The sequence below is a fragment of the Micropterus salmoides genome, unplaced genomic scaffold (assembly GCF_014851395.1).
Source record: "Micropterus salmoides isolate LMB-PRFRI ecotype aquatic unplaced genomic scaffold, ASM1485139v1 Ms_hic_scaffold_20, whole genome shotgun sequence".
Lineage (NCBI taxonomy): Eukaryota > Metazoa > Chordata > Actinopteri > Centrarchiformes > Centrarchidae > Micropterus > Micropterus salmoides.
In genome coordinates, this window is record NW_024041151.1 from 12,864,435 (window position 1) to 12,877,799 (window position 13,365).

Below are 13,365 nucleotides of genomic sequence, written 5' to 3' on the forward strand. Positions count from 1 at the left end.
GAACAAATCTAACTCTTGGCAAGAAAGCAAGTAAGCATATTTTTGGCAAATTTGGGTTCTGTATTGTGATTGGCTGTTTCCTCTCGTGTGACCTTTAGGTGATCGGCTTCTTCAGTCAGCGTCTGGAGCAGGCTGGAACTGACCTGTCAGTTGAGAGGGTCCAGGAGGTCATCATGAAAGGAGCCCAGGCCCTGCCCAACGACAGACTGAAGGTAAATCTGCATTGTCAAAGGTTGTAAGGTATGGAAAGAGGAAGAGGTATGGGATATGGATGTGGACTGGGGGAGAGGGTAAGATCGAATGAGCCATTGGGACATGAGACAAAAGGCTAAAGCCCAATTCTCATTACCATTAATGCTCATCTTCATTCCATCGCTGCTGGCCTGCTACATTCGAACATGTAATGACATTTCAAGGAGATGGGATTGGGGGGGGGGGCACTTCGTCATGGGCGCGTAAGATTGGGGGGAGGGGAGGCGGAGACATAAATCTGCCACCGCGCCTCGTTACCCAACACCCCCAACACTCCTGACGGGTTCACTAACCCCCGCCCTTCCTAGCGCTCCTCCATTAATCAAGGAGGAAATATGTAACCAGCGGTCTCCCCACTCTGCTCCTCGCCAGCACTGAAGCTCTTAATTGCATGTTTCATCATGTGTTTCACGTTCTATACTTGGCGGCTGGCTGCAAGGCATTTGTCTCGGTAGCCGATGTTGAAGAGGGATGGTGCGTGGTCACGAGTCCATGTGCATTCTCTGTCTCGCTCTCATTCAGCAGCTTGGAACGTTAATGTGGCCATCGACCATAAAGCCGTAGAATTACACATGGAGACGTGTGGCCGTGTCCTTCAGCAACAGTGCTATGCTTGTAACGCACGCTCATGCAGTCAGCTATACTTGGTATATGTGGTATATGAATGTGTGTGTGTGTGTGTGTGTGTACAGATGGCCATTTGTGCTTCAGGGTCACTGTGTTTAGACGCATAATCGTGTGCCCCTTTTTATACAGCCTTTTCAAGGCGGGAATGTTGCACCGGCCAAAAATGTTAACGATAAAAAATTTCATATCATTCAATATCGATCATCACGATAAATGTCAAATTTCTTTCAAGTTAAAGGCTGATCTTTGCTCCTGGTGAAAGTTGAAGGACCCAGATTGTAAATTGTGGTTTTGAACTATTCTTTATGGTCAGAACATGACAAACACATGATGCCAAACAGTGGATCACTTAACAAATATGCATGAGTGAAGTTAAGTAAAAAAAAAAATCCGTCCCTTTCCCTTAACAAAATAAATATCTTAATAGAAAAATTAAGTGCTAATTTGTTTGTAATTCCATCCATCCATCCATCCATTGTCAACCGCTTATCCTGCGTACAGGGTCGCGGGTGCTGGAGACAATCCCAGCTGACATCAGGCGAAAGGCAGGGGTACACCCTGGACAGGTTGCCAGTCCATCGCAGGGCCACACATAGACAAACAACCAGTCACACTCACACCTAAGGACAATTTAGGGTCACCAATCAACCTAATCCGCATGTCTTTGGACGGTGGGAGAAAGCTGGAGCACCCGGAGAGAACCCACACAGAGACGGGGAAGAACATGAACCCGCGACCTTCTTGGTGTGAGGCCACAGTGCTATCCACCGGACCACCGTGCCGCCCCTGTTTGTAATTCAAATGAATTAAATCATATATTTAACATTTATTGAACATTTGTTATATTTTTTAATAAAATTAATAAAATTATAATAAATAAAATTTATAAATATTTCAATAGCATTATTGTTTTACTGCTGTGACGTTTTGATGACAGGTTATATGTGTGACCCACCACCGGTGGGGTTTAAAATGCAGCTAGCACTGATTAGCATCAAACCAATCGCACAAACACGTTGCTTGCATGAATCTGCCATTGTTTGTATAATGTTGCATGGGATGCAAAGCAACTTTAATTTTGTTTGCAGAGTGGCATTAATGTGCACGGCTAGCAAAATCAACTCCACACTCACCTGCCATCAGTATTGTTTGGAAAGCGTGTCACTGCCCTATGTGGATGCCATATGCCTATGTTACGTCGCACTAGAGGCTGATGTCATTGTTACATGTTGTTCACTCTTTTGCTTCCAGAATGCTAATCGTTAATCTAAAATCATGTTGTTTGGTTCACTGTAAAAAAAAAACAAAAAAAAACAAAGGTGTAATGTTTGGACTTCTTTACAGCAGTATTGCGGGATCTCTGCTTAAAAATAGCTAATGAGTGTGCAGCCACGTGTGTCCGTCTTTGTTTTTGTGTAAAAGTCTCCACATTGGCTCTCCAATATCTGAGTGCTTTCCAGCTCTACAGGGCGATGTGAAGCAAAGAGAATATCTGGACTATTTCTCCTCTGGGAGAAGTGCCCGCTGATTGATGCTCCCATCACTCAAACCAACAGCTGTCTCTCTACCTTTCGCTTCCCTTCATCTTATGAGCTCATTCTGCTCTACAGCTCCCAATGCGAAAATCCATACGTTGGATTAATGTTGTGTGGAATCGCCAATAAGTTGGTAACTCTCAGTAAAAGCTTGTGGTGTCTTAATCAGTTGTGTGTGTGCATGGTGAGTGCTTACAAAAAGAGATGTAAGAAGTCCAGTCTTAGCATGTTATTTATTCCGCCTAGTTTTTCATTTAATAGTCAGGTTATTCTATCCTGGAGTCATTTTCATGTTTTATAGTACAGTGCATTTCAATGAACGCTGTATAAGAGACCAAATGATTGATCTTACAAGTTCTGTGTTGAAATTTTAATTACTGGCTGGCTAAATTTAAAGCCCCCTCCTGCCAGTTTTAACTGCCGTTTTTGGTGAACGTTCTTTCTCAAACAGAAAATGGGGGTGTGGTTAATAGTCGGACGTATACATTACCATGACAACCAAAAAGTGACCGGCTGGAGTGTTCACTAACGATATGCAGTGTTAACATCACTACACTGTAAAGTTTAGTACACTTTACTGTCTGGCAGGAGTAGCTATTACTTACCCATGATAGAAACTAATGTGCACATATCAGCTGTTGTTAATTATACAGTCGATGGTCCTGTCACGCACTGCACACGATAACTCCCACTACGTTTCACGGTGCGCTTACTTGTGGTGTGGGGGGGTACCGATGCATTGGTAAAACGGCCGTCAGTAAAATGCATGTTGCAGACTATAGACGCTTTTAACGGTAACAGCATAAACAAACGGTACTGCGCATGTGCAGGCCCAAACTTTAACTTACGGCAGACTTCCGCAAGCAATCCATAACAAGTAGCTGCCAGTCGAAGAAAAGAAACTGTACTTGGCCAGACGGATTTGTGCAGCGGTGTTCATGATACTAACCATTCAATACACAGACTGGTCCGCTGTCAATGTGTTTGCGGGAGAGAGGGAGCGAATGAGAGGAGGTGCTGAGCGAATATGCTCTGCGCGCAGCTTTGCAATCAAATACAAGTTTTCCCATCTTAAATAATAAAAAAAAACGGAAATCAATATGTGGCGGTCAGCGCTGATAATGTGGTGGGCCGCCACAAACAAATGAATGAATGCGAAACACTGTACTGGATATCACTCACTTTATTAGCCAGTAAACACAAACCCAGTGTGAACTTAACGTTACGTTCTGTTTGTTAACATCTGGCCGGGCGCGTCATCTTGGCAACGCGTTCGATGAAAGCCTCTATATATAAGACTGTGGCAGGTGAAAGTGCAACGCGTTTTCTGTCATCTGTCATCCAAAACCGCATGCACAAATACCATAATTAAAATGAAAGTACATTAAACCAACAAAAAAATAAAATGAAGACCCTCTGTTAGCTAACTTTTTGCAATAACTATGCTAGCTAACTACACCCGGCTAACTACTAACTAAGTTAACTTAGCTAACTAAACTAGAAAGACAAACCGACCATCAGACACAGAAAGACATACCTACTGTAAGTTCTAAGTAAGTTACATGATAAATTGGTTAGCTAGCTCACAACGATGTTTATCGGTTTGATGCTCTGACTTAAGGAGGCCTGACGGCGTGACAGTTTTTTAAGGAGAGATGACAGTGCGCCTGCGCAAGCTTGTAGAATGACGTATGACTTATGGAATTACTATAGTCCTCACAACCCCGTTTTAACAACTAAGCAATTCTCACAACTTTGAGTACAAAATTAAGCTATTTGGCAAACTATGTGGGTAATCAACACTGTAAGGAAATGACTCAGAAAAATATGAAATATCATAGAAATGTCAAAATACACTGGAGGGGCCTTTAATCTATTTTGTCTTCCACAACCAGAAACCTTTTTGAGGACAATATCCAGAGTAGAGAAGTCTGACAGTGCTAATGTTGTAGTGAGGCTGCCACAGACTGTTAGTTTATTGATACATACATTATACATACAGTATAGAAAATATGTTAACATTATCAAATAAACATTAGGTCAAAAATATTCCATACACAATAATTCTGTTGCTAAAATTACCTAGCAACAAGTTTTGCTTGCATTTTCAGGCAACATAATTAAGACTGCATCTATATTAAGCTGTCTAAATTTTAAAATTGTCTTTTTGTATGAAAATAATTTGCATCCATATTTGCGTGTCCAGGTTGTTTTAGTAGAGACTTGTGTCCGCAGTGAAACAAAAACAGCTAAATCTCTTCTTCGTCCTGTTTTTAGTTGAGAAACAACAAAATTGCATTACAGCCAACATGTGAGTGGGACAGACAGCTTGGCTGACCAAATACTTAGTTTATGGTGAGGATGTCGTCTGATAAAATCACATAAATACCGGTTAATGACAGCAGCTGTGCTGCATCATCAGGTATATCGACATTTAAAATGAGTGATCACAGACAAAGTTAGAGACGACAGACAGTTGTGTTAACTTTGCTGCTTCACAGCCAACTGTGACTTGGCAGAGTGCCAGCCCTTTACTCCTCTCTCTCCTGCTCCTCTCTGTGGTCACATACTGTGTTTTAATACAGCTGAATTCACAATGTAGTTGTTCTCATTTACATCATTTTCTGTGTCTATTGTGAGACAGTGAAGGTATGAAGTTGTGGTATAACCACTGCTCATAAATTCTATATGTTAACCAGCCATTGATCCCAAGCTGTTGTGCTGCCAGAATAAAGTCACACAGGTTAATTACAACAGCTGCGCTGTGTGTTGGGCTATATTGACATTTAAAATGATCAATCACAAAGAAAGTTAGAGGTGACAGAAAGTCCTTCTAAACTTTACTGCGACACAGCCTCTGGTTCTCACTGGACAGCTTATGTCATTGTTTTGATAAAGATCTGTTTCCCCTCTACATAGTGAATCACCAAGTCAGCATTTTAAGGTTTATACACTCAGGTGACAGTTTTGGCACAAAAAAACACTGTCTTACTCTGGACAGAGGGTTTACTTTTACAAATTTAACCAGCTTAGTGTGAACATACTCTTAGCCTTTTTGTTAATGGGTGACATTCATATTCAGGTATTGACCAAATTATTTAACCTTCAGTTGTCTGAGAAAATAATCAAAAATATTCAAAAATGCCAAGGAGAGTTCCCAGGCTATGTCTGTCCCACGCTTCAACAGATGTTGGCTGGAGGGCTGTAATGTACACTTATGCCATGTGTCAATATAAAGATAAAGAGGATGACATTTAGCTATTTTCCTTTTATTTTTGCATTTCAGTTTGGACAGAGAGGTTTTCAAAAACAACTTGAAAGTACTAGTGTGGGTGCATTTCATTTTCACATATAAACAGCATTTTCACATTTATCCACTTTAGTGTGGACATGGCTTAAATTTGCAGCCTTGAGTACGTTTGTTAGGAGGAGCTGGCAGTTGTAAAGTAAATAATTTTGTTTAGATTTTACTAACAGAACAGAGCCATGTTGTTTTAGGTGAGGGGAGCACTGTAGACACAAGATCACAGAACGCCTGTTTACACAAAGGACTTAAAAGCATCTACTCAAAGACGTAGACATGCAAATTAGGTCCCAACTGAAAGAAATGGTTAAAAGAAGGTGGTAAATACCCCAGGGGCGACCCTCAGTGCCTCCTCACTCAATTGTCCTTCTCTCATTCTTTGTGTATGTGTGTGTTGTTTCAGGGTGTGTAAGGCTGAGTGGCTCTCATGGGCAGTGCCTGTGGAATGTGTTGTTTAGCCTGACCAGCTGAAATCTGCCTTATTGAGCAGTGATAGCTTGCAGACTCTCTGGCTCCTCAGGACGGGATGGAGGGGGGTGGGGGCCTACCAGCTGTTAATCAGTACCTGGACCTTCATAGGTCTGATGGCTAGTCAGCACTACTTTCCCACACATTCACAACACAGGGAATATGCATTTGTCACTCTAAAGCCTCTTCCAGACCGATGCAGTAACATCAGAAAAACATGTGTTTAAGATGGTGTCATTGGGTTGTGAATACATCCTGTCTTAGCAACTGATCTTTGGTGCCGGGTTTTTACAAACAACTGACACAACTGAATTTTAGGGTGAACAAGGCTTTGTGTAATAATAACAGGGTTCATGTGCGGTTACTGTGGAATTATTTAATATTATTGTAACCATATAGTAGAAGTTAACCTTAACCATAAACTTTGCTCCTGTCAATCTTCAATACTTTGATTATGTGAGTCATTAACATTTCATGCATTAACCAAATAAATAAATAAAACCTAACTGCAACTATTTTAATTCCAAGCTGATTTGTCGTTTTGTCTATAAAATGTTTATAATGTTAAGAACACTAAGAGTCTACAGCCATGCTAACAGCTCTGTGAGGCTGTATTGTAGCCACAGCAGTGCTTTGTGTTTTGACCTAAATGCTAATGTCTGCATGCTAACGTGCTCACAATGACAATGCTATCATGCTGAGGTATAGTGTTTAGCTTGATCAGCGTCTTAGCTTAGCACATTAGGATGCTAATATTTGCTAATTAGCACGTGTACAGATAAGGCTATTTGGAATGTCATTATATTTGCAAGTAAGCTAAAGTACTGGACACATTTAAACTTTGACCTGCTAGTGCTCCTGGAGAAAAGTTCAGGGGATCATCAAAGTCATAAGGATTCATTCTCCGGGGCCCATTTATGTCTATACAAAATGTCATGGCAATCCACCCAATAGTTGTTGACAGTTTAGTCTGAACCAAGGTGGCAGACAGACTGTTATAAACTCATAGATAATCAATTTTACATGGATAGAAAACAGAAAAGCAACACATCCTCCCTCACATTTGAGAAGCTGGAACTTGATATTTATCAACACATTGTGTTGAATTGGCAGCGTAAATTTAGCTGCAAGTGTGGACAGGAAATGAAGACAGTGGAGTTATCTGAAAATATTAGGATGGATTTTCTGTATCACCACTGTGTGAAACAGTGACTATTGCAAACACTTTGTTTACAATGATACAATATTTTTAAATAACAGAATTTGTACATGATAATCATTTTATCAAAAGACTAATATGTTGCGTTTTTGAAATGTAACCTTTCAATGTGTGTGTATGTACCTGCATCTAAGTGTGTTTGTGTGTGTATTTAGCTCATATTTGCTCCCTAGCCGCATTCTTCCCTGTCTGGCCGAACTCTGAAAACACAGCAGCGTGCAGAGGAGGGAAGGGAACACAGAGTCCTGAGTGTAGATATGAGGCCAGCCAGTCAGTCTGTGTTCAGGGGCGAGGGCCTGACCCGCCAGGACCCATAACTAACTGATATGAGCCCTGGCCAAGTGGGCCCAGACAGCTGCCAGACTGAGAACAAAACAGAGGAGGGGAGCAGGGAGAGGCAACAGTATAGACAGGATTAGGTGCGGAGATAATGTTAGGGATGGGATGCAGCAGTTTGGAGATGCTCTGATGTTTTCCCAGAAAGCAATTGAGCATTGAAGGAACTTTTTCTCTGTGAGGCATGTAGTGATATCCAAGACTTGGTGCAGCACCAACTCCCTTGGTGGTTCTGTCTAATATAGGAAAAATGTTGGCCATTGTTATTCAAGGATCATTTTTATGTTTTCTCATTTTGTGCTCGTGAAAATGGTCTGATGTACATGAGGTACGGGGGAGTATACCTGCCGTTTGGGTTCATAATTTCTTCTCCAGTAGGTACTTGTCTCAGTGAACTCTCATTTGGATATAAGATGTCTGTTTTAGTGGCACAAGGTGCATTCATTTCACTTATTTTTCAGTCTCCTGACAGCTTGTGAGACTATGTACTGCCTGCTATACTGATGTGATCACATCATTAAAGGAATAGTTTGACATTTTGGGAAACACACTTATTCGCAATCTTGCTTAGAGTTAGATGAGAAGATCAATACGACTCTCTTATCTGTACTCTAAATGTGGAGCAGGAGACGATAAGGTCAGCTTAGCTTATCATAAAGACTGGAAACACGGGGGAACCGCTAGCCATAGGGTTGATGTGCAGAAATTTTTAATAGCTGGGATATATAACATGTTAGTGAGCTTTAGAGGTGCTGGTAGGTAGATTTTGTTATCTTTGGACACAGCCAGTCCAGCCATTTCCTCCTGTCTCCACCCTTTATGCTAAGCTAAGCTAACAGGCTGCTGGCTGTAGCTTCATATTTAACATACAGACACGAGAGTGGTATCAATCTTCTCATCTAACTCTGGCCAAGAAAAACAAATCTGCGCATTTCCCAAAACACAGTTAGAAATAATGTGATTTTTGATGTTTCTTTATCTCACAGTAACCCTTCCGTGACACAATAAAACTAAGAGGCCTGAGAGAAGAACACACTTGATTTTAAGAAAAACATTTGAAAGGAATGCTCTGCCTCTTTTGTATTTATTAGGCCACTCTTACCTGCATTTACAAAGGCACAAATGTATGAAGTAGTTGTGGACCATTTCTGTGCTCATACCTCTGAGGTTTTTTTTCTTGTCACTACGCTGTGAGTGGGCTATGTCTGTCTCTAAACATGTTCTTACATGGACAATAACTTAAAAGCAACACATGACAGTTACTGCTTACACCACATTTCCTCATATGAATGATCTGCTTAGTTTTTGGAGCACTGTTCAATATATTTGCAAATTAATGAGGGTAACTTTTGATTCCACAATGCTTAAACATAGAAGCAATGTTAATACCACACATGTGTTTGAAAGTGTGTTGATATAGCAGTATTTGCTGATTAATGTCTCAATTATCTTATTGCCATAATTAGCATAACTGGTTATGTTTCATTTATCAAGAGGCATGGCAGGGCATTAATTAATTCGCCTGCCTCCTGTTTTGGTTTGTTTGTGCTCATGAGTCAACAAAGCAGCTGAATAAAAGCTAAATAATTTCAACCTTTAGATTAAAATGTATACTACATCCTCTGTGCTTGCCACTAAAAGTGAGCCTGGGTTGAGTAACTGTTACTGTCAGTCATATGAACAATTGATGAGTTGGTCAGCTTGTCTACGAGACAGTCACCTATACACAAATACCAGCCAGATAATACAGCTCCTGCATTGTGTCTAGCCATCACAATGGCGGTGGTGTGTGTGGTCTAGCCTCAGTAGCCTGGCATATGTCCTGTGACCCCGTAGCCCCTCTGTCTGTGTCATTATGATACCGATAGTGTGGCAGTGAATAGAGCCAACCTGGGCTCAATAGACCAGACTGGGACCATCACAAAAAGGCCCCCAGCATCTGTCTTTCAGCGCAGACTGATTACAGTCTGTGTGTGTGCACATACATGTATGTGTAGACAGGAGGATATAATGAGGTACCCCTGTATTATTGATGCTCTTCTTTTGTTACATATCTGCTGTTAGGTGGGTTTGCTTCTAGTAGCTTTGTAAAAAGACGTGGACATTCAGTATTTCTTAGGCAGACACTTAGAGAGGAGCTTAATAGCTGTTAAAAAAGGAGATTGTGTCCCTTTTTCAAGCACTGATGTCCAAGAAAATAACCATTCTCTGATTCCAGCTTCTCAAATGTCAGGATTTTCTGTTTTATATCCTTGTAAACAGAAGTTTTATATAATTTGAAGAAGTAACTGTTGGCTGTCGGGAATTATAATGGTCAATCGAGAAAATAATCTGAAGATCCATCAGTAATGAGAAGAATCGTTAGTTGCAGCCCTGGTGTCAAACACACCTTACAAATCAAATTTTGGATTCATGTTTGCTAAAATGTCAAGTTAAGCTCAATGTGCTAAAATGGGTTTATGGGTTCATATGCAAAAGATAGTATACAGGCCATATGTTGGTCGTTTTTTTCCCCCTCGGATATAATCAATATTGAGGCCCTACGGTATAAATTGATAACCTCTCCCTGTCCAGCTCAGTGAGTGTTTTGTTCATTAACAAGCCATGTCAAGACAAGCTGAAGCTTGAAGAGTCTAGTGGCTATTACCAAGTAATCAGGTTACTCAGGACATCCCCACGTGTTTGAACAATACGGTCCAGATTTCTGACGCACTGCTCTGTAAAATTACACCCCTATGTTTTATTTCACTTTTTTACATTACGGTTTGTTCTTTATGTATTTACTTGTTGTGTATTGAAGTCAGACAAGTCAACCCCTTTCTGTAACTGAGCCATTTTCTCAATTATCTCTGGGAAGTTTCTGAACAGACCATGACAGTTAGGCTGCTTTATTTACCAAACAGTAGCTGCTGATATCCAGTCGCCTGCTGGGGTCAGGAGGTGAAGTTGGCCCATTAGCCAGCCCTTTAACAGGTCAGTGGTCGGACCACAGAGTGATACCTGTCCTGCAGCTGTAAGCAATTTTACTTCACAGATGGATGGAATTACATCTGCCAACAAGCTACTGTACCTGATGAGGAGTGATTACTGAGAGGCCTGAACAAGTTAACCTACCTGTGTAGCAGCACCTCTGTCCATGTGAGAGATGTCACTCCGTTGGTCACAGAACTTTTAGATCCAATGTGATTGAAGATGTATTTTTACTGTTTACCCAGCAATTGGTACAACAATCAAGAACAGGGCTGGACTGGGAATGAAAAATGGTCTAGGACTTAGACCAGCCCACTGAAATCCCACACCCCATATATTTATTGTTTAATTCATAGTCAGTGACTTGTGGTCTACAATTGATACATCACAGGAGGCAAAAACTCAGGTTTAAATAAAACATTTTTCTTTCCCATTCCTTGCGCATCTTCACAATCTTCTTTCTCTTTTTGTGTGAACAGAAGTTTCCGGAGCTCAAGTTTAAGTATGTGGAGGAAGACCAGCCCGAGGATTTCTTCATCCCCTACGTCTGGTCCCTGGTCTTCAACTCTGGAGTCGGCCTCCACTGGAGCCCGCATGGCATCGAGCTGTTCAGCATGGACTCAGGCTGAAAGACCTGCTGCAGCAGAATGCGTGTGTCTTCATCCCCGTTCAGTATGGGGGGGGGAAGACTGATGGCATGTGTGTGTGTCTGTGTTTGGGCGGGGGGGTGTGCATTGCCCTTTATAGTATGTGCACGCTGCTTTGAAAGTGCCTCGACCTTGTACAGAATGGTGTTTGTTTTTTCTTTTCATGCAGCACAACCTCTTCCCCCCTCATATCATAATAACTCCTCTGCTTCGACACTGTGAAGCGAACAGTTCACACAGTAGCGCCCACTCATGTACAGTCAGTCCTGTTAGGGAATTACCTATTTAACATTTGAGCAGCTCCACCTGGTTCCACAGCACATGCCGAGTTGCATCTCTTCTGCAAAGCAATTCATTATAGTGAGGAGCTCAGGACACTGGCGATGGATAATCCTGCGTTTTTTTTTTTCTTGCTTATAAAGAAAGGTCAATTAAAACACATGCACCTAAGTGTTACACAGCTCTGGTAAATGTTAATTTACAGCTGCACTGAATGCTAAGAAATAGTACCAACTTAATATTCAAGAAGGCCACGTCTTGGAAGACACAGCATTCATCTCATAAATAACTCTTATATGATATAAAACTTTACGTGTGATTATCTCACAAATTAGTTTTATGTTGACCAACATTGTCCTGTGAATACAGTGGGTTTGTATAAAAGGGGTTTGTGAAATAAACTAAGGCCAGAAAAAGAGACAGAAAGTTTTGTTGTTTTCAGATTTGAGTCCACCAGTGTTGCTTGGTGGCCACCCCCAATAACCCACTTTGAATTACAGTTTAATTAATGCTTAATTTCAGTCCCTGGATAATATTAGCAGTCCACATCGCTGTGATGCTTCCAGCCCATTTATTTGACTTTACCCTGTCTTTGTCGTTTCCATTTTTTCCTGATGGTAACCCAAGGCAAGTACTTAAACTAGGACAAGTCATTAAACCTCCTGTCCTGTTGTGCATAATTACATTTGTCTCTTTTGATTTGTCAATTTATTTGCATGTTTAACTAGAAACTTTGTATTAAATTATTTATTTTCATGTATGTTGTTTTTTAATATATATTCAGCCCCCCAAAGTGTAAACGTTAGTAGTACTGAAATGACTACTACTAGTGAAAGAAAAATGGTGGTAGTTTACTTTGATTCTTCCCAGGTGGGAAACTGGCTTTATATTAGTACATATTATATGACAATAGCTGTCATTACATTGAAAATAGGAGTTTAAATAAAAATATGATATCAAAGCGACCAAAGTGTTACATGGTTATTAAGCAAGGTGAAATACTGTACCATTCAGACAAGAACATAAACATAAAGGGGAATATATTTGATTTCCTCTGTCGATTGTCTACCTCTGCTCCCTGTTGAACTGAAGCAAACACACCCTCTGTCTCACACTGCACATTCATATGAACCTTGATATAGACAGAGCATAAACCTCTGAAGTAAAGTAGACCATTTTACATTAAATGCTCCTAAAACTGTGCCATTGATGCAAAAAATAGTCCTATGTGATAAAAGGAATTGATATAGGTTATCTGGAAGATATCGACATTAATTTTTGCAGCACAAGACAATTGTTACTTTTCACAGGTACAGTTGGTAGAACAGAGTTTGTACACGTGGCTCAATTTTTTTTCTTTGTGTACTTCATCAGTGCTTCCTTGGCTCATTTCAGCGGCAGTTTTTCTTAAATCTGTCAGCCAAAACACTCGTCACATGCTGTTTATATCTCCAACACAAAATATTAATAAACTTTAGCACTGTATGTGTCTCTCATGTCTCATTGTTGCCTGTTGTGGTCATAGATGCAGGAGCAGCAGAAACAGAGTTATGAAACTACTTCGGGTTGGAAAGGTTTATGGCACAATGGCACCCACTGTGTCGCTTGAGCTCCCACTTCCCAAGGGAATTTCATGCCTTTCGTCTCCATTGTATTGATTTTCATGCCTGAAATTCTCTCATTCTCAAGGACAGTATAATGGATGTAATTTGATGTAAAGAATGGCCC

General features: G+C 40.8%; 1 protein-coding gene across 1 annotated transcript in view; it reads left to right on the plus strand.

The window, feature by feature from the left end:
• Nucleotides 1-13,122, plus strand: part of dym (dymeclin) — a 54,696-nt gene extending 41,574 nt beyond the window's left edge. Inside the window, exons 16-17 of the mRNA XM_038733617.1 lie at nucleotides 99-212; nucleotides 11,191-13,122. Of these exons, the coding sequence (XP_038589545.1) occupies nucleotides 99-212; nucleotides 11,191-11,340 (264 nt within the window). The 3' untranslated portion in view covers nucleotides 11,341-13,122. The remainder of the gene's footprint in view (nucleotides 1-98; nucleotides 213-11,190) is intronic.
• Nucleotides 13,123-13,365: the final 243 nt, after the last annotated feature.